This window comes from Bufo gargarizans, chromosome 3 (assembly GCF_014858855.1).
Source record: "Bufo gargarizans isolate SCDJY-AF-19 chromosome 3, ASM1485885v1, whole genome shotgun sequence".
NCBI lineage: Eukaryota > Metazoa > Chordata > Amphibia > Anura > Bufonidae > Bufo > Bufo gargarizans.
In genome coordinates this window covers 287,769,964-287,790,925 of record NC_058082.1, presented here as the reverse complement: position 1 = coordinate 287,790,925, position 20,962 = coordinate 287,769,964, and the positions used below count along the sequence as shown (strand labels likewise).

Here is a 20,962-nt window from a genome sequence, read left to right as displayed (position 1 = left end):
GCAATACCAACTTAATAAGTGCTTTATTCCTTTCTTCTTTTTTTTTTTTACATTTGGCATTCATGTTTATTGCTTTTTAGGTTTCGTTATTGCGGCAAACACAGTGTGGGAAAAATTACACATTATCTTTATTCTGTTGGTCAGTATGATTACAGAGATACCAATTTTATATATTTTTTTTAAAGTTTTGCCACTTTTACACAAAGTATTTTGTGAGAACAATTTTTTTTTCCTGCTGCGTCTTGTATGGGGGCTCATTTTTTGCAGGATGAGTTGAGGTTTTCATTGGTACCATTTTGGGGTACAGAGTACATTTTGATCGCTTGCTATTACACTTTTTGTAAGGCATGGTGACAAACAATGACTGTTTTGACACCGTTTTTATTTAAAAGTGTTCATCTGACAGGGTAGATCATGTGAGATTTTTATACAGCCGGTCGTTACGGATGTGACGATACTTAATATGTCTTTTTTTTCTTTTTCGCAATCTTACAAAATAAAAGCTTTTTAGAAAAAAATTCAGTTTTTTCTTGGCAATTTTTTTAAAATATTTCTGCCAATTGGCTTGTGTGGGGGATGAGTTGAGTTTTTCATTAGTGCCATTTTGGGGTACGTAATACTTTTACTATTATGCTTTTTGTAAGGCTAGGTGAACAAAAAAATTGCTATTTTTGTGGCAACATTTTTTTTTTTTTTTTTCTGGCTTATACCTGACAGGGTAGAACATGAGATATTTTTATACAGCCTGACTTTACGGACGCAGTGATACCTAATATGTCTATTTTTATATTTTTTTTACCATTTTTTTTTTTATTCTACATAGCTTGATTATTGTAAAGGGTTCTTTTTACTTTAAAGTTGAAATTTTTTATTGTAAAAAAAAAAAACTTTTTTCACCTTTCTATTTTTGTACCACTATGGGACTTCAGCATTTTATTGTCTGATCCTTGTTTCAATGCAGTACAATACATTCTGAATTGTACTGCATTGACTGTCAGTGTACTACACTGACAGTTCACCTATGAAGCCCCACCTGGGGCCTGGGCCTCATAGGTCCCTGTAGCTGCTTGGCCCCAAGGCCTTTGCAAGGTTTGGGGCTGCCATGGCAAACATCGGGACCCCATCATTGCAGCACAGGAATCCAATCAGGTGAGAAAGGGAGCTCCCTCTGTGAACCTACTATATACCGCGGTCAGCGTTGATCACAGCATATAGGGGGTTAATCTACCGGAATTGGGGTTTTCAGTAACAGCCAGGCCCCTGCAGCAGATCAATGGCACGTGCAAGGAAAAGCCGGTTAATGCTTGTTCTAATGCGTACTGGCTAGTTAGGACGAGCATTCTTGTTCTGCGTCGGCAAGGAGTTAAGTAAAACCTCTCTGACAACATGAAACAGACTAAAACAGTGATGGCTAACCTCCGGCACTCCAGCTGTGGTAAAACTACGACTCCCAAGATGCCCCTCTTGCTTTGCTGCTCTCAGAACTCTATATAAATAAATAGAGCATGCTGGGAGTCGTAGTTTCACCACAGCTGGACTGCCATCACTGGACTAGAACCTCTTAAAAAGCAGCACATGATGTCATGTTCTAAAGAGATTCTAATACAGATGTGAAGGTTTATGAGGGCAATTACTTTTTTCATCCTAGTGTGAGTTGTGTGTTGGGGTCAAGTGCCTATATGGCAGCCACTGACTTCCCAGGGAGTTGCCCCAGCCACACAACTATTCCTGCGCTTTGCACTAAATGGAATGATCATGTAAAAGCTGCATTTTGCGTTTACTCGTGCTCTATGATCTGAGACATTTAAATCTGACAAATCAGCAAAAATAGATGAAATCGGATGAAGAGCAAATATATTTTCACAGCACTGTAGTTACATGAGCAGCTAGCGATTCTTCAATCCAGCAGCGCCGCTTCGGTATTTACTGCACAAGCTGACATTTAAAAGACGGACCAGAGAAACCTGGAGGAAGATAATTGCAACACCTTGTATCCCTACAATCGCTAAATGTTGTTGTGCCTGTAACACAACCCAACCAGTTAAGCAGATTCCCATAGGAAGGGGGGATGTCTTAGATGTTTCAAACATTTACAGAGGAAGTTATCCTATGCAGCAGGAAGCAGTGACTACTGCCTTTAAGAGGTTATTTATTGATGTAGATGAAGACTTTGATACACGGCATGTACCAATTACATTATTAAACAAGTGCTGTTGAGACAAAGTTGCTCATTAATGAACTGCATTCCATATAAGAACAGTGGCCCATATTCATATGCATAGGCGTCGCTACAGGGGGGCGAGGGTATTCCTTGCCCCCCCCCCCCCCCCCCGCTTTACTACGGCCTCCTCGGCAGTCGACAGCCAAGTAAATCTTCCCCCGCCCACCTCAGCTGATATTGGCTGGGAGGGAGAAGGCAGCACTGCCAATGGCTGCCCGTGTATTTCAGCATAGCATGGCTTGCAGAGGCAGAAAAGAATGCGGCTCGGGGATTTAACATCAGGTATCCCTGCATACAGCAATACACTTGTATTTTGTAATCTTATTTATATATACTTAATTTGTTCTTTTCAGTAGTATGATTAAGTGGTGAAAATTATTAGTGCCCCCCCATTTGTGACTGTGGTATCTTATGTGCCCCCCCCCCCCTATATATTGTTCCTAGAGTCGCCACTGAATCATAGGCCACATTATTATGCAAATTGGATGTAACTTTGATAAAGATTTACTTTTTTGTTTTTCAATTGAACTCATGGAGGTATTGTGTCTCAGAGCTCTTTGGATCACTGAAATCAATCTCAAACACTTGTGATAATTAGTTTGCCAGGTGAGCCAAATTAAAGAAAAACTACTTAAGAAGGACATTCCATATCATTAAGCAGGCCACAGGTTTCAAGCAATATGGGAAAGAAAAAGGATCTCTCTGCTGCCAAAAAGCATCAAATGCATTGCCTTGGACAAGATATGAAAACATTAGATATTTCAAGATAACTTAAAGGGAACCTGTCACCGGGATTTTGTGTACAGAGCTGTGGACATGGGTTTCTAGATGGCTGTGTGCTTTTATTGTGTAAAACAACGATTTGATAAATCGCTTGAGAAAGGCTCATGTATGAGCCGAAACGTCGCTGTGTGCCACTTTATGGGTAAATAAAGTTTCTTCACTGACTATTTGGAAAGTCTACAGGGGTGCAGTCCAATTTTTCTTTCTATACCAGTGGGTAAGCACCTATTGCCATACTTGGGCTCTGCACCCGTTCCCTTCTCTTTTTTTCTTGGATGGTGCTGCTGGTGTTTTTTTTCTTTTGTATATATATAATCTGAGAAAAATGGCGGCACTGGCAAATAGTGCAAAGTTGGGTGCACGTTCTTGAGGGAATAGGCTTCTTACCCCAAAAAACAGTCCAGAAAATGAACGGCACTCCAGTAGATCATAAACAGATGACTCCTTTAATCACCCGTGCGGGTGATTAAAGGAGTCATTTGTTTATGATCTACTGGAGTGCCGTTCATTTTCTGGACTATATATTACTTTACTGACAGAGTAGCGGATGCATGGAATAGCCTTCCTGCAGAAGTGGTAGCTGCAAATACAGTGGAAGAGTTTAAGCATGCATGGGATAGGCATAAGGCCATCCTTCATAGAAGATAGGGTCAGGGGCTATCCATAGTATTCCGTATATTGGGCAGGCTAGATGGGCCAAATGGTTCTTATCTGCCGACACATTCTAGGTTTCTCTATATATATATGTATATATATATAGAAATAGAAAACACTGCAGCACATCCGTTGGTGAAAATAGTGGATCTTTATTCACCCAAGCTTGGGTGAATAAAGATCCACTATTTTCACCAACGGATGTGCTGCGGTGTTTTCTATTTCTATATCATACACCTTGGTAAGGTGTTCGTTCCGCCGGCACCCAACTTTTTCTACTTGGAGTGCTGCCCTGAATTATCGTCCACATATATATATATATATATATATATATATATATGGGTAAAGATTCTGTAAAACCAGAAATCTTTACATTTATATCTTTGCTTTTTCTAACAACTATAGGTACAGGGAGAGGGTACTATCAGTGATTGATGGCACTGTGTGCATACAGAGACAACTGTCAGTCACTAATAAGATCTTATCTCTCTACTGATAGTTCTTCATAGGAAGTCAAAAAAAGCAAAGATATAAATGAATAAATTATAAGTTTTACTGAATCTTTTCCGACAAAACTATATCAATCTGTTCAGCTTCTTCTGCTCTATAACATGATGTTTTGAGATTGCATAGAATTTTGTGGTGACAGGTCCTTGTTAATATCCTGAAAAAAGCAAAAAGTTGTCATAAAATGTATTTTAGAAATAAAACTTTTTTTAGTTATACAACTTTTCATTATACAGTGAATGAAAGCCAATCCTTTAGGGTGGGATCACACACAGCTTTGTGTAAAAGTTTTTGATGCCGTTTTTTTTTTTAGCTAAAACCAGAAGTGGAGCCAGCAGGAAGGCAAGTCTTTTCTTTAAATTTGCCATTCCCTTCCAATCCATTTATCACTTTGGTCAAAAAACTGCATCAAAAACTGCCACAAAAGGTTCTGTGTGACACCACCCTAAGGCCAGATAGGATGCGTGAGTGCAAAGCATTTTAATGCGTTTTGCACACACATGAGAAAAATCGGCATGTTTAGTACCCAGATCCGAACCCGGACTTCTTCACAGAAGTTTGCGTTTGAGATCGGTGTTGTGTAAATTTTATTATTTTCCCTTATAACCATGTTATAAGGGAAAATAATAAAGATCGGGTCCCCATCCTGATCGTCACCTAGCAACCATGCGTGAAAATCGCACCGCATCCGCACTTGCTTGTGGATGCTTGCAATTTTCACGCAGCCCCATTCACTTCTATGGGGCCCGCGCACAATATAGAGCTTGCTGCGATTTTCACGCAACGCACAAGTGATGCGTGAAAATCACCGCTTATGTGCACAGCCCCATAGAAATGAATGGGTCCGGATTCAGTGCGGGTGAAAGGGGCCTAAGGAGCAGAAAAGTGGAAGTTGTTTTAACACCTGAGCTTATCTGACACCTGACTAGTAGCAGTCTCTAAATGTGTATAGCATAGAGAAGTCTCTGTGCTACATAGAAGCAAATCTAAGTTTAGATGTTGAGGTAAAGTTTAATACTATAGCAAATGTGAGGAATAACATAAAAAAAAAAATCATCAAGCAGAATTGTTTTTAATTAAAAACATGAAAACATCACTGGAAGATCAGTAAGTTTAAACTTGACCATGTTTTTCTGCAGATCCAGTGTATAATAAAAAAAATAAAAAAAGACAACTATTTACCTGTGAAAGCCATTCTTCATCATCCTGGCCACTGTGGTCTGAGGCTAAGCTATCATATGAGCCATGCCGTGTGAGGGGACCAGGACTTCCAGGTGGCACCACTGAAAAAGAAAAAATATTTCCAAATTATAAATAAATGACTATAATGTTACCTGCGTCCAAAAAAATCATTCTGCTGTAAAACCGAAAATAGAAAAGATGGAGGTGGAGACAAAGCTGCAGTTTCTCTCTCTCAATGTTTAACAGAAGAAAGGGAGAGGTGGAGGCAGCAGACAACAATCACCATGGTAGGCCTATAATATCAGGAATTGGAAGCCTAACCTCAAATTTGTCTAAGGGCTCATGCACACACACGTATTTCCTCTCCGTGTCCGTTCCATTTTTCGCTGACTGTATACGGAACCAGTCATTTCAATGGGTCAGCAAAAAAAAACTTAAGGTACTCTGTGTGCATTCCATTTCCGTATGTCCGTATTTCCGTTCCACCAAAAAAATAGAACATGTCCTATTATTGTCCGCATTACGGACTGTTCTATTAGGGGCCAGCTGTTCCATTCCGCAAAATCCGGAATGCACACAGACGTCATCCGTATTTTTTGCGGATCCGTTTTTTGCTGACTTCAAAATACATACGGTCGTGTGCATGAGGGCTAAATATGTGGACGTTCTCTTACAGAACTATGTTCAAAAACTCCCAGCATATTTGAAAGACACGAAACACATTTTACAAATATTGGAAACTATAGAATGGAAAAATGACTACGTTATAGGTACTTTAGATGTCACATCCCTTTACACAATAATAGAAAATAATAAAGGAAGGGAGGCCGTAGAATACTTTTTGAATAAAGAAAAAAGAATACCAAATGAACAGATCCAGTTCATTCGGGACTGTATGACATTTATTTTAAACCACAATTATTTTAATATGAGAACACTTTTTATTTGCAGACGTCGGGAACCGCAATGGGGACCAGATTCGCGCCGATCTGCCAATCTGTATATGGGGAGATGGGAGGAATTCGCCATCTACCCTAATGGCGCACTCTGCGCAAATCTGGTCCTCTGGAAGAGGTTCATTGATGATATTATTCTTATATGGAAAGGAGGGGACTCACTCCAGGAGGGGACTCACTCCAGACTAATATCCCTCGGAGTCAATATATTAGGCTAAGAAGGAATTGTACCACAATAGAACAATTTGAGAAGGAAGTAAATAATCTCCATATGAAATCTGAAGAAAAAGGATATAGATCAAATGAGTTAGCAAAAATTAAACAAGAAGTAAAGCAAATTGATCGGAATATGTTAATACAAAAGAAGGACAACAAAATTGAGAAAAAGGGAAAAGATGAAATAGATTTTAGAGTTCCCATAATTACAAAGTAAAAAAATAAATAAATAGACGTCATTGGGATATTCTGAAACAAGACAAAACAATAGGAGAAAAACTATAACAATACCCTATATATTTTTTGGGAAAAGCTAGGAACCTAGGCAATCTAGTGGCTCCCTCTATTCAAATAAATACAAAAATAAATAAAAATTATAATAAAAATATTTTTTTTTACTTGTAAAACCTGCAAAGCTTGTCAACTTTTGAAATGTAAAAACCCATTATGGAATTGAAAAATGAACTGAAAAAATATAAAATTAATAGCTATCTCACTTGTCACTCTATGGGAGTCATCTATTACATCAGATGCTCCTGTGACAAATTTTATCTGGGAAGAACAAACTAGAATGGGGAACACATTAGGAATATTAACAAGAAATTTGAGGGTCATCCACTCTCAAGACATTGCATGGAAAAACATGGAGGGGACTTTAATGGATCCACCTTTGGGGGTATAGAACAGATAAAACCAGACCCAAGAAGGGGGGAATACATTAAACGCATGTCTAGGAAGGAAAGTGAACGGACTTACAATTTTAATAGTCTTGCACCCACATGATTAAATCAGGAGATAGAACTATTTGCTTTCCAATTAATATATATTCTGTATTGAAATAGAGGAATAGACATGGCGATGTAAAACCTATATGTATATTTATATGATATACCGTATATATGTATAGCAAATAAGGGGAGTAGAATTTGTTGGAAATACTAGAGAAGATATTAGCTTTATATAAATAGGAATTTAATATGGAATATTATAAAGAGATTCATAGGAGTAGGGACTTTCCTTAGTAAAGTGAAGATCTCCTCTGTCCAGGATGTGTAAGACAAGAAGAGGGACAGAAAGTAGGCTTGGATTAGAGCGATATACGTTTTTTATGGAAAGAGGATGGTTACCATGGAGACGAATGCCTATAAATTCCCAGTTGAATGAATCACACTCATCCCTGATGAAGGAATCCGTGCATTCCGAAACGCGCTGGAAGGAAGTATGAACCTAGGAGGTATCCGTAGGAGCGTGTGACATCACACTGAAGGCTCATTCTCCTGTAATTACCTGCCGGGCTTCCCCTTGCGCACGCGAGCTGCCGGCCGGAGCCGCATGCTGCTGACCGCAGGAGCTGAAGATCTCGCTGTATTCCACTCCATTTGGCAAGCCCTTTTATTTTTAAAACTAAAGCAGGATTTAAATCATACCATCAACGGCAAGTACTAGACTATCTTGATTCTTTAAGTCATTGTCAGCGCGGGTATATTTTATTTGGTACTAGCAGAAGGACCCGGCTTCGCACGGGTATATTAAATCTATTTCACTTAATGTTTGGGTGTGTCATTAAAATATATCAACAGTATCCCTCATAACAGTGAACTCCACAGCCCCCCACCCCTTAACACTGACCCCCCCCCCCCAAAGTGCCCAGCCTTTTTAAAATGGGACCTCCACAGCAGCCCATCCCCTTAACTTTGACCTTTACAGCAGTCCGCCCCTTTAACAGTGAGTTTCACAGCACCCCCACTCCCTTGACAGTGACCTCCTCAGGGGCCCTCTCCTTAACAGTGACCTCCACAGTGTCTGCCCCTTTAACAGTGACATCTACAGCAGATGCCCCTTCAATAGTGGCCCCTGCCCCCTTAACAGTGACCTCCACAGTGCCCGCCCCTTTAACAGTGACCTCTCCAGTGCTCGCCCCCTTAACAGTGACTTCCACAGTGAACGCCCCTTTAACAGTGGGAGATCTGCAAAGAGTGCCCCTATAGGGGGGGGGGGGGGGTACAGGAGTGTACCGCCCTTAATCTACTGCCAAAAGATAAGCTAGCTGAAGGGGAGCAATAGTAATTGCTAAAACATAACTTTTAATAAAACTAATAAAAGTCGAGCACTAAATAAAAGCACACTCAAGAAGTTTGTCAAGCCTCAAGTACACAAAACAAAGTCCGAAAAAAGACCACACATAAATATGAGTACAATCAGGGCCCCGCATAGAGTATAAACAGTTAGAGCCGGTAAGAGATAGATATTTCTTACAAAAGTGTTGGTTCAACAGCATATAGACGTAGCTTCAAAGCATGGTAGGTGTGCTATGGTACGTCCCATTTCTGTCATGCCCTTCTCAGTTATCTCACATCAAATCAATCATCGAGTTGGCATGATATGGATAAAGCTTCGGAACAGGTAGCATCAGATGAAGTCCGGCGCTGTTGATGATGTTTCCAACGGATAATCTACCTGGTAATTTTAGGTGAGGGGTCTAATTCTACACTGACCCTAATATGCCCTACACAGGCTACCAGACCCTAATGACCTCCTAATACAGAGTCATCACCCTGCTTTTATCTAGTTCTTGACTTTTATTAGTCTTATTAAAAGTTACATTTTAGCAATTACTACTGCTCACCTTCAGCTAGCCCCTTTAACAGTGAACTCCACAGTGCCCGCCCCTTTAACAGTGATCTCAACAGTGCCCACCCCTTTAACAGTGACCTCCACAATGCCTGCCCCTTTAACGGTGACCTCTACAGTGCCTGCCCCTTTAACAGTGACCTATACAGTGCCTGCCCCTTTAACAGTGACTTTAACAGTGCCCGCCCCTTTAACAGTGACCTCCACAATGCCCGCCCCTTTAACAGTGACCTCCACAGTGCCCGCCCATTTAACAGTGACCTCCATAGCAGCTGCCCTTTCACAAGATTTCTTTCCAGGTAGCAAGGGATGTGTATACCAAGTTTAGTTGAAATTGATGATTGCGTTTTTGAGTGATCGCGGAAGATACATACATATATATGTCCTTCTTTTTTTATATATATATATATATATATTTTAGTAACCCTTTATACGAACCCAGCAGTGACCAACATTAGTTACATGTAATATTTTAATTACATGGTACATCTGATTTATTGAAGCGGCAGCCCGGGTATCAACTCTTTATTTATTTTTAATACATTATGTATAAGTCTACTTTCACACTGGCGTTTTGGCTTTCCGTTTGTGAGATCCGTTCAGGGCTCTCACAAGCGGTCTAAAACGGAACAGTTGTGCCCTAATGCATTCTGAATGCAAAAGGATCCGCTCAGAATGCATCAGTTTGCCTCCGTTCAGTCACCATTTCGCTCTGGAGGGGGACACCAAAACACTGCCTGCAGCATTTTGCTGTCCGCCTGACGAAGTGGAGCCAAACTGATCCATACTGGCACACAATGTAAGTCAATGGGGACGAATCTGTTTTTTCTGACACAAGCTGGCACAATAGAAAACTGATCCGTCTCCCATTGACTTTCAAAGGAGTTCATGACGGATCCGTCTTGACTATGTTACAAATAATACAAATGGATCCGTTCGTGATGGATGCATGCGGTTGTATTGTATTATTGTAATGGATCAGTTTTTGAATATCCATGACAGATCTGCCCAAAATGCGAGTGTGAAAGTAGCCTAAAAGATATGACCCAGTGTCACAGTCCCCTTTTATGCATCAATCCACCTGAAACATTTCCTTAAAGGGGTTCTGCAGTTTGTTTAAACTGATGACCTATCCTCTGGATAGATCATCAGCATCTGATCGGCGGGGGTCCGACACCCGGGAACCCTGGCGATCAGCTGTTTGAGAAGGCAGCGGCGCTCCAGGAGCACTGCTGCCTTTTCTAACAGCTGATCGTCAGGGGTCCCAGGTGTCGGACCCCCGCCGATGCATACTATGAATTGCTGCTCAGAAATTAGTATACATTTAAAACTAATTTCAGGAATGTGATGTGCTCTTTAACAGGGTGACATTCATGCTATCATTCTGCAAAACTTGGGAAGAAAACTATAAGTCAGGGGATCCTAAATACAGGGAAATCAGTTTCATGATTTCTACATAAAATTTTCATCCTTGTGGTAAAGAAGCAATGGTAGTGGTCATTGGTGAGGGCTTGTACTGTCTTCTTTACAAAACCACGTTGTGAAAAATGTTAGAATCCAAGGGATGTCTACAATTTTCTTAGTTTGAGGATGACCTGAAAAAAGGACCATCAGAAGACTGAAATGAACCAAAGACTGGTGCTCCTGAGCTAAAACATATAAATCACCATACTAAGGGTCCATTCACACGTCCGCAAAATGGATCCGCATCTGTTCCGCAATTTTGCGGAACGGGTGCAGACCCATTCATTTTCAATGGGGGCGGAATGTGCTGTCCGCATCCACATTTGCGGATCCGCACTTCCGCATCCGTGCTTCCGTTTCCGCAAAAAAATAGAACATGTCCTATTCTTGTCTGCAATTGCGGACAAGAACAGGCATATTCTATTAGTGTCGGCAATGTGCGGTCCGCAAAATGCGGAACGCACATTGCCGCTTTCCGTGTTTTGCGGATCCGTGGCTCTGTGTATCCGCAAAACAGGTTGCGGACGTGTGAATGGAGCCTAAGGCTACATTCACACGTCAGTATTTTTCTATATCCCGAATTTCGGTCCGTTTTTTGCGGATCCGTTGTTCCTGAAAATGTTTCCGTATGTCATCCGTTTTTTGAGGATCCGCAAAAAACGGAAACATGTATAAATTTCAATAAGCAAATAAAGTTGTTTTGATTTCTTTGAAAAAAAAGTTGAAAAAAAAAAAGTTTCTGTTTGCAGGATTTAATTTCCAGGAACGGAATCCGCATAAAACGGATGACATACGTAATGACATACGGATGTCTTCCGTTTTTTGCGGATCCATTGACTTTGTATTGTACCAGGATCCGATATTTGCGGAAAAGAATAGGACATGTTTTATATTTTTTCGGACATGCGGAACGGAACAACGGAAACGGACAGCACACATTGTGCTGTCCGATTTTTTTCAGGGCCCATTGAAAATGAATGGGTCCAGATCTGGTCCAGATCTGTTCCGCAAAAAACGGAACAGATCAGGAAAGAAAAAACGGACATGTGAATGGACCCTTAAAGTCATATTTGGATGCTTTATGTTTCAGCTCAGCACACCAATCTTTGTGGAGGGGTGGTTTTGGGGGTTTGGACTTATCATGGACCTCACCTTGGTTATTCCTGTCAAGTGCATTATTAGGTGTTTTAATACTGTTTGTCTGTCTTTGCCTGCTGTTCTTTCACACACCATTATTTTATCTTTCAATATATCCTTTGTGGGTGTAGCAACTGGGAGTGCCTGCCTACATCTTTGGTGATCAAAGTATTGGTGGCACAAAGTATTTTTGCCACATATTTGCAACAGTCATGCATACTTATGTAAATTCTCAACAAATCATATGCTGGCTGTAGCACGGGCATTTGAAGTCAGCATGCACCCAACATCATTGCTTTCTGCTTCTTGCTTTCTTAGTTTTTCAGAAAAACTGAATATAGTGCATTCCTACCAGGAGGAAATAATGTGAGCATGTACGGTCTCATGCTTGCTTCAATTAAAAAGTCCTAGCGGCAAGTTCACAAAAGGGGCAGCTGAGTTTAAACTTAACCATACAAGATCTTGATGCAGCATTCAACGTTTTAAAAAATATATAAAAGTATCCGTCTGTTAATAACAGCAAAGTTAATACACTGATTCCAGAGAAACTTGGCTACCAAGCAAGCTGTGGCAACTTTTATTAGATCATGAAGTTGTGTTAGTACATTCAATGAAAAAGCTCTTACACCAGTATATCCCTGTAGACTGATAAAACTGCTGTAAAAGCTGTGGCACATTGCAACTGGGCTATTCAGAAACACGGTCTTAGTGACCAATAGGGAAACTTGTCTGTAAGGGAATCACAAAATCTACAAAGTTGACACAATCTCATAAAAAACATGTACACAAATGTTTTAGAAGAGAAATATGATAGAGTACATAGCACAGAAACGCTTGAGCTCCAGAAAGACATCACAAACTAAAGCTACTTTCACACTAGCGTTTTTGCTGGATCCGGCAGGGTCCAGCAAAAACGCTTCCGTTACTCATAATACAACCATCTGCATTTGTTATGAACGGATCTGGTTGTATTATCTTTAACCGCTTTCCGCCACGCTAACGCCGAAAGGCGTCATCGCGGCGGCTCTCCCAGGTCACACTAACGTCAATAGGCGTCATCTCGCGTGAGCCGAGATTTCCTGTGAACGCGCGCGCGCTCACAGGAACGGAAGGTAAGCGAGTGGATCTCCAGCCTGCCAGCAGCGATCGCTCGCTGGCAGGCTGGAGATGTGATTTTTTTAACCCCTAACAGGTATATTAGACGCTGTTTTGATAAATTAGGGGCCCTAATGTGTGGTAAGTAGTTTGAAATCAAAATGTGTAAAAAAGGACCTGTGAAATCTGAAAGGTGCTCTTTGGAATGTGTGCCCCTTTGCCCACCTAGGCGGCAAAAAAGTGACACACATCTGGTATCGCAAAAATTTCAATCTTTCATGGACTCAATATGCCCCTCAGCGAATACCTTGGGGTGTCTTCTTTCCGGAATGGGGTCACATGTGGGGTCCCTACAACGTCAGAAGAAGTCTGGAATATAAATGTCAAAAAAAATTTACGCATTTGGATTCCGTGAGGGGTATGGTGAGTTCATGTGAGATTTTATTTTTTGACACAAGTTAGTGGAATATGAGACTTAGTAAGAAAAAACTAAAACAAACAAAAACTTTCCGCTAACTTGGGCCCAAAAAAATGTCTAAAGGGTGCCTTACAGGGGGGGGTGATCAATGACAGGGGGGTGATCACCCCCCTGTCATTGATCACCCCCCTGTAAGGCTCCATTCAGACGTCCGTATGATTTTTTACGGATCCACGGATACATGGATCGGATCCGCAAAACACATGCGGACGTCTGAATTTAGGGGCAATTTAGGGGCCCTAATGTGTGGTTAGTAGTTTGAAATCAAAATCTGTAAAAAATGGCCGGTGAAATCCTAAAGGTGCTCTTTGGAATGTGGGCCCCTTTGCCCACCTTGGCTGCAAAAAAGTGTCACACATCTGGTATCGCCGTACTCAGGAGAAGTTGGGCAATGTGTTTTGGGGTGTCATTTTACATATACCCATGCTGGGTGATATAAATATCTTGGTCAAATGCCAACTGTGTATAAAAAAATGGGAAAAGTTGTCTTTTGCCAAGATATTTCTCTCACCCAGCATGGGTATATGTAAAATGACACCCCAAAACACATTCCCCAACTTCTCCTGAGTACGGCAATACCAGATGTGTGTCACTTTTTTGCCGCCTAGGTGGGCAAAGGGGCACACATTCCAAAGAGCACCTTTCGGATTTCACAGGCCATTTTTTTACACATTTTGATTTCAAACTACTAACCACACATTAGGGCCCCTAGAATGCCAGGGCAGTATAACTACCCGACAAGTGACCCCATTTTGGAAAGAAGACACCCCAAGGTATTTCGTGATGGGCATAGTGAGTTCATGGAAGTTTTTATTTTTTGTCACAAGTTAGTGGAATATGAGACTTTGTAAGAAAAAAAATATAATAATAATAAAGCATCATTTTCCGCTAACTTGTGACAAAAAATAAAAAGTTCTAGGAACTCACTATGCCCATCAGCGAATACCTTAGGGTGCCTACTTTACTTTCTACTCAGGAAACATGACAGGTGCTCAGAAAGTCAGAGCTGCTTCAAAAAGCGGAAATTCACATTTTTGTACCATAGTTTGTAAATGCTATAACTTTTACCCAAACCATTTTTTTTTTTTACCCAAACATTTTTTTTTAATCAAAGACATGTAGAACAATAAATTTAGCGAAAAATTTATATATGGATGTCGTTTTTTTTGCTAAATTTTACAACTGAAAGTGAAAAATGTCATTTTTTTGCAAAAAAAAATCATTACATTTCGATTAATAACAAGAAAAGTAAAAATGTCAGCAGCAATGAAATACCACCAAATGAAAGCTCTATTAGTGAGAAGAAAAGGAGGTAAAATTAATTTGGGTGGTAAGTTGCATGACCGAGCAATAAACCGCTAAAGTTGTGGAGTGCCGATTTGTAAAAAAGGGCCTGGTCACTAGGGGGGTATAAACCTGTGGTCCTTAAGTGGTTAACATTTCTTTAACATTGCCAAAACGGATCCGTCATTAACTTCATTGAAAGTCTATTGTGGCAGAGAAAACGGATCTGTCCCCATTGACTTGCATTGGGGATAATGCCGGATCTGTTTTTTCCCAGGACGAAAAGCAAAATACAACATGTTACGGTTTGCTCTCCAGTCTGGGAACGAAACTAAGCGGAACGGAATGCATTTTGGAGTGTTCTGTTCAGTTCAGTTTTGTCCCCATTGACAAAGAATGGGGACAAAACTGAAGAGTTTTTTCTTTCCGGAATTGAGACCCTATGACGGAACTCAATACCAGAAAACTTTAACGCTAGTGTGAAAGTAGCCTAAGAGTTGGACTATATACAAACACAAGCACATATCCGCAACGTATTGTTATTTTGCACAACCTTTGAGATGGTATATGTTGGTATATAACTTTTCATTTTAATTTATAGGAAAGTATAGTCTGCTGGGCCAACACAATAGGCCACGCAAAATTATGTAAATTGTGGTATATATATATTGTAGGAAGGAACAAGGTTTTTTTTTCCTAAAATGTCATTATTGCAGTCTGACACTTCAGCTGGTTAGTATGGCTGTAAAGCTGATCCAGGATGGCTCTTACTGGGAGTAGCCAAAGTGCTGGGTGGGTGGCTTCTCCCCACGTTCCAGGCCAGGTCCTGGGAGGCTTATAAATTGCAGTCAGCACTGTCAGGTGGGGTGTATTATCCTCCATCTCACAGTGAAGCTGTGGAGTCTCTGTGTTTTGGGATCTGAAGAAGTGTGCCGTGCTAAATGGCTGAGAGCCGCATGCTGGAAAACAGGCTCCTAAAGCCTGCTAGGGACCGATGAAGAAAAACTGCTAACAAGGTGAATGTTTTGTTAAGTGGACTTTCCATGGTGTGAACGAACACCAAGACTGTGAACTGTTATTTTGTTTTGCCTTCTGTGTGAATAAACACTGAACACTTTAAGTTAACCACTTCACATCTGGGCCATTTGCCCACTTCCTGGCCAGGCCTAATTTTGCAAATCTGACATATCTCACTTTATGTGGCAATAACTTTGGAACACTTCAACTTATCCAAGCCATTCAGAGATTGTTTTCTCGTGACACATTGTACTCCATGCTAGTCATAAATTTGAGTCAATATATTTCACCTTTATTTATGAAAAACTTCCAAATTTACCAAAAATGGTAAATACAAAAATACCCCACATGTGGTCATAAACTGCTGTATGGGCGCACGGCAGGGTACAGAAGAAAAGGAGCGCCACATGGTTTTTAGATGCCATGTCCCATTTGAAGCCCCCCGATGTGACCCCATTTTGGAAACTAGGGGATACGGTGCCAGTTTTATTGGTACTATTTTTGAAAACATATGACTTTTTGATAATTCATTATAACACATTATGGGGCAAGGTGACCAAAAAATTGGTTGTTTTAGCACAGTTTTTATTTATTTATTTATTTTTACAGTGTTCACCTGAGGGGTTTGGCCAAGTGACATTTTTATAGAGCAGATTGTTACGGATGTGGAGATACCTAATATGTATACTTTTTCTTATTTATTTACGTTTTACACAATAATAGCATTTTCGAAACAAAAAAATATGTTTTAATGTGTCTATGTTCTGAGAACTATAGTTTTTTTATTTTTAAATAATTTTCTTACGTAGGGGCTCATTTTTTGCGGGATGAAGTGACGGTTTTATTGGTACCATTTTGTGGGACATATGCCTTTTTCATCATCTGGTGTTGCACTTTTTGTGATGTAAGGTGACAAAAATTGCTTTTTTGACACAGCTTTTATTATTTTTTTTTTACGGTGTTCAACCGAGGGGTTAGGTCATGTGATATTTTTATAGAGCTAGTTGTTACGGACGCGGTGATATCTAATATGTATACTTTTTTAATTTATTTCACTTTAACACAATAATAGCATTTTGTAAACCCATGAAATTATGTTTTAGTGTCTCCATGTTCTGAGAGCTATAGTTTTGTTTTTGTTTTTTTTAGCGATTTTCTTATGTAGGGGCTAATTTTTTGCGGAATGAGGTGACTGTTTTGTTGGTACCATTTTGTGGGACATACCCCTTTTTGATCACTTGGTTTTGCACTTTTTGTGATGTAAGGTGACACAGTTGACACAGTTTTTATTTAGAATTTTGTATGGTGTTGATCGGACTGGGTGGATCATGTGATATATTTATAGAGCCGACAGTCATGGTCGGCTCTATAAAAAAAATTTTTATAGTCCTTACTTGGGGATTTTTTTTTCTCTTACATGTGAAACCTTTATTTTAATTTTAACACTTTCTTTTTTTATTTTACACTTTTCGTCCCCCATAAGTTCATACAAGACCTCTGGGGACCATTTAACTTCACTTTTTTTTTTTTTTTTCCCACTATTGATCTCTCCTGTAACTGGGGCTGACATAGTAGCCCCAGTTACAGTGGAAATACACCACCAGAGAGGCTGTATAGCACTATACTGTGCTGTACAGCCTCAGTGCAGGGCTGATCGAGATCTGTGAAGGACCTCACAGCGCCTGCACTCTCCTGGCCCCGGCGGTCACATGACCACCAGGCTGGAATAGGAAGCGCATAGCGCTTCCTGCACTGTATACACAGCGCTCGGAGAGCGCTGTGTATACAGCGTTCTAGAAGGCAGGGAGACCTGGGAACTGTCCCTGCCTTCTCTAAGGGTTGCCCTGATGTCACTGACAGCGGGCAACCTGATCTTCAGCTGCACGATTAGCGTGCACGTGCGATCTCTGATCCAGAACGTCAATTCAGAGATGGAGAACCACCTTCCGGACAGTAACGCTGGGTTCAGACCTGAGCGTACGCTATGTATGCGCGATTGTACGGGAGTTTGCAATCGCGCATACAGAGACAAGCGAACGCCCATTGTCGCGCGTTCCCGCTGAAGTCTATGTACGGGAATGCGCGGCAAGACGCCCCAAAGAAGCTCCTGTACTTCTTGGGGCATCGGGCGTTTTACAGCGCGATCGTACGCGCTGTAAAACGCTCAGGTGAGAGCCATTCTCATAGGGAATCATTGGTTCTTGCCTGTTGAGCGTTTTACAGCGCGTAGGAACGCGCTGTAAAACGCTCAGGTCTGAACCCAGCCTTAAAGTCAACGTGCGGACGGGAGGTGGTTAAAGACTTTGTGGTTGCCTCTATACTGCGTCCGCTAACCTGCCTACCAGATTGAATCCCCACAATTGGTGGAGGATGCGGGCACACGCAGTGAGGCTGGCCTGAAGGCCGAAAATGTTTGTTTTCTCCAGGGCACCGGTGTATGTTCTATATTAAGCCGGCATGGTTAAAACCTGTGTCTCCTGACAAAATAGAGGCGGTCGTGAAAGCCCTCATGGAGGCTAACTTTCAGCAGCGGGAGGCTAACAAGCAGCGGCAGGAAACCAACCAGCTGCTATTACAGCATGTGATGGCGTTACAAGTGGCAGGAGCAACTCAGAACATCCACAATGCCTGGAAAGATGTCCGTGTGGCGATCCCCAAGATGAACCCTGCAGACGACGTCGAGACCTATCTGGTGGTGTTTTAAAAGGTGGCCGTGAGGGAGAAGCTACCCCAAGAGCAATGGGCTGAGGTTGTTGCTTTGTTCCTGGCATCCGGACCCCAGCAGGTGTTTCTTAACTTACTAGATGTGCAAGAAGCCGACTACCCGACCGTAAAAGGTGAGATTCTGGCAAGACTGGGAGTGAATGTGTTGGTTCGGGCCCAGCGGGTGCATTAAAGAGAATTTAACCCGGCTAAACCTGCCAGACCGCAGTATTATGATCTGCTACACCGGTTGCAAAAATGGCTGCAGCCTGACGTACTGAGTCCCAATACTATGCTGGACCGTCTGTTGGCTGATGTGTTCTGGAGGGCTTTGCCGTACCCTCTCCAGCACTGGATCGGCCAGGTGTCTCCTGCTAATGCCCTAGAGATGGTCGACCTGGTGGAGCGCTATGAGGCCACCAGAAATCTACAGGGGGGTTATGTTGGGAGGGGGCCAGTTTAACCCCAGAAATCTCCACCCTTGATCAGGCGGTCGGTGCCAGCAAGGCCCGCTCGGGATGTACTCCCTGCAGACCCAGCTCCGATGGTCTGTTGGCAGTGTCAAGAGCCTAGACACATCATGGCCGACTGTCCCTATCGGGGGGAACCCATGGACACTAACTATGGCGCCCGGCCATCAATGGGAGTAGGCTGCTGTGGAGGTCCAATTTTTAGGGACAGGGCATTCTGGGGGGGGTAACTGTTTTGGGAGCGGGGTGCTGTAGATGTCACTGTTATAGTGGATAGTGTTGATATCTTTTAACGACACATACAAACATTAAATGAAGTAGATTAAATCTACCCAAGCGAAGTAACGAAATACGGGTCCTTCATCTAGTATATATATATATATATATATATATATATATATATGTATATGTATATATATATATATATATATAGTCCTGATCAAAAGTTTAAGACCACTTGAAAAATGGCAAAAAATCATATTTAGCATGGCTGGATCTTAACAAGGTTCCAAGTAGAGCTTTAACATGCAACAAGAAGAAATGGGAGTGAGCCAAAACATTTTTTGAGCATTCAATTTAATGAAAACAATGAATGAACTGAAACAGGCTGTTTTTCAACTGATCAAAAGTTTAGGACCACGCCTCCAAAAAAAAACTAAACCCCCCCAAAACAGAAATCCAACTTCCAAACATATTTCGGCATGCTTGATGCAAGCGTTTCCATGAGGTGAGTGGGAAAATGTCTTCAAGTGGTGAAGATGGCCGCACGAAGGCCATCTACTGTCTGAAACTGTTGTCTATTTTTGTAAACTTCCCTTGCCATCCATCCCCAAAGGTTCTCAATTGGATTTAGATCAGGGGAACACGCAGGATGGGCCAAAAGAGTGATGTTATTCACCTGGAAGAAGTCCCTTGTCCTGCGAGCATTGTGTACTGTAGCGTTGTCCTGTTGAAAAACCCAGTTGTTACCACACAGACGAGGGCCCTCACTCGTGAGGAATGCTCTCTGCAACATCTGGACATAGCCAGCGGCCGTTTGACGCCCCTGCACTTCCTGAAGCTCCATTGTTCGACTGAAGGAAAAAGCACCCCAGACCATTATGGTGCCCCCTCCACTGTGGCGCGTAGAAGACATCTCAGGTGGGATCTGCTTGTCATGCCAGTAGCATTGGAAACTATCAGGACCATCAGGAATAAAACTTTCTTCCACCTTTGAATGTCCCATGTTTGGTGCTCTCTTGCAAAGTCCAAACGAGCAGTTCTGTGGCGTTCAAGGAGAAGAAGTCTTTGAAGACGTTTTTGGTTTTTGAAGCCCTTCAGTCTCAGATGCCATCTGATGGTTTTGGGGCTGCAGTCAGCACCAGTAAGGGCCTTAATTTGGGTGGAGGATCATCCAGTGTCTTGAAGGATAGCCAATTGGATCCTCCAGCTCAGTGCTGGTGAAATTGTTTTGGGGTCTTCCACTTTTTGTTCCATAACCCTCAGGATCATTTAAGAAATTCCAAATGACTGTCTTACTGCGTTCCACCTCAGCAGCGATGGCGTTCTGTGAGAGACCCTGCTTATGCAGTTCAACAACCCGACCACGTTCAAAAAGAGTTTTTTTGCCTTTGCCATCACAACGTGTGACTACCTGACAGAAAATGACAATTAATCCACATCTTTGCACAGATTTGTCCTTTTAACCACCTCAGCCCCCCCTAGCTTAAACACCCTTAATGACCAGACCACTTTTTACAATTCTGCACTACACTACTTTCACTGTTTATTGCTCGGTCATGCAGCTTACCACCCAAATTAATTTTACCTCCTTTTCTTCTCACTAATAGAGCTTTCATATGGTGGTATTTCATTGCTGCTGACATTTTTACTTTTTTTGTTATTAATCGAAATTTAACGAAATTATTGCCAAAAAATGAAATTTTTCACTTTCAGTTGTAATTTTTTTTTTTTAAAACGACATCTATATATACATTTCTCAAAATTTATTGTTCTACATGTCTTTGATAAAAAAAAATGGTTTGGGTAAAAAAAAATGGTTTGGGTAAAAGTTATAGCGTTTACAAACTATGGTCCAAAAATGTGAATTTCTGCTTTTTGAAGCAGCTCTGACTTTCTGAGCACCTGTCATGTTTCCTGAGGTTCTACAATGCCCAGACAGTAG

General features: G+C 41.4%; 1 protein-coding gene across 10 annotated transcripts in view; it reads right to left on the bottom strand.

Annotated features, from left to right (window-relative positions):
* Nucleotides 1-20,962, bottom strand: part of BCAS3 (BCAS3 microtubule associated cell migration factor) — a 1,183,153-nt gene that overhangs the window by 539,902 nt on the left and 622,289 nt on the right. For all 10 annotated transcript variants that reach the window (XM_044286261.1, XM_044286253.1, XM_044286262.1 and 7 more), the window contains one exon: nucleotides 5,348-5,448. In XM_044286261.1, coding sequence (XP_044142196.1) covers nucleotides 5,348-5,448 — 101 coding nt within the window. The remainder of the gene's footprint in view (nucleotides 1-5,347; nucleotides 5,449-20,962) is intronic.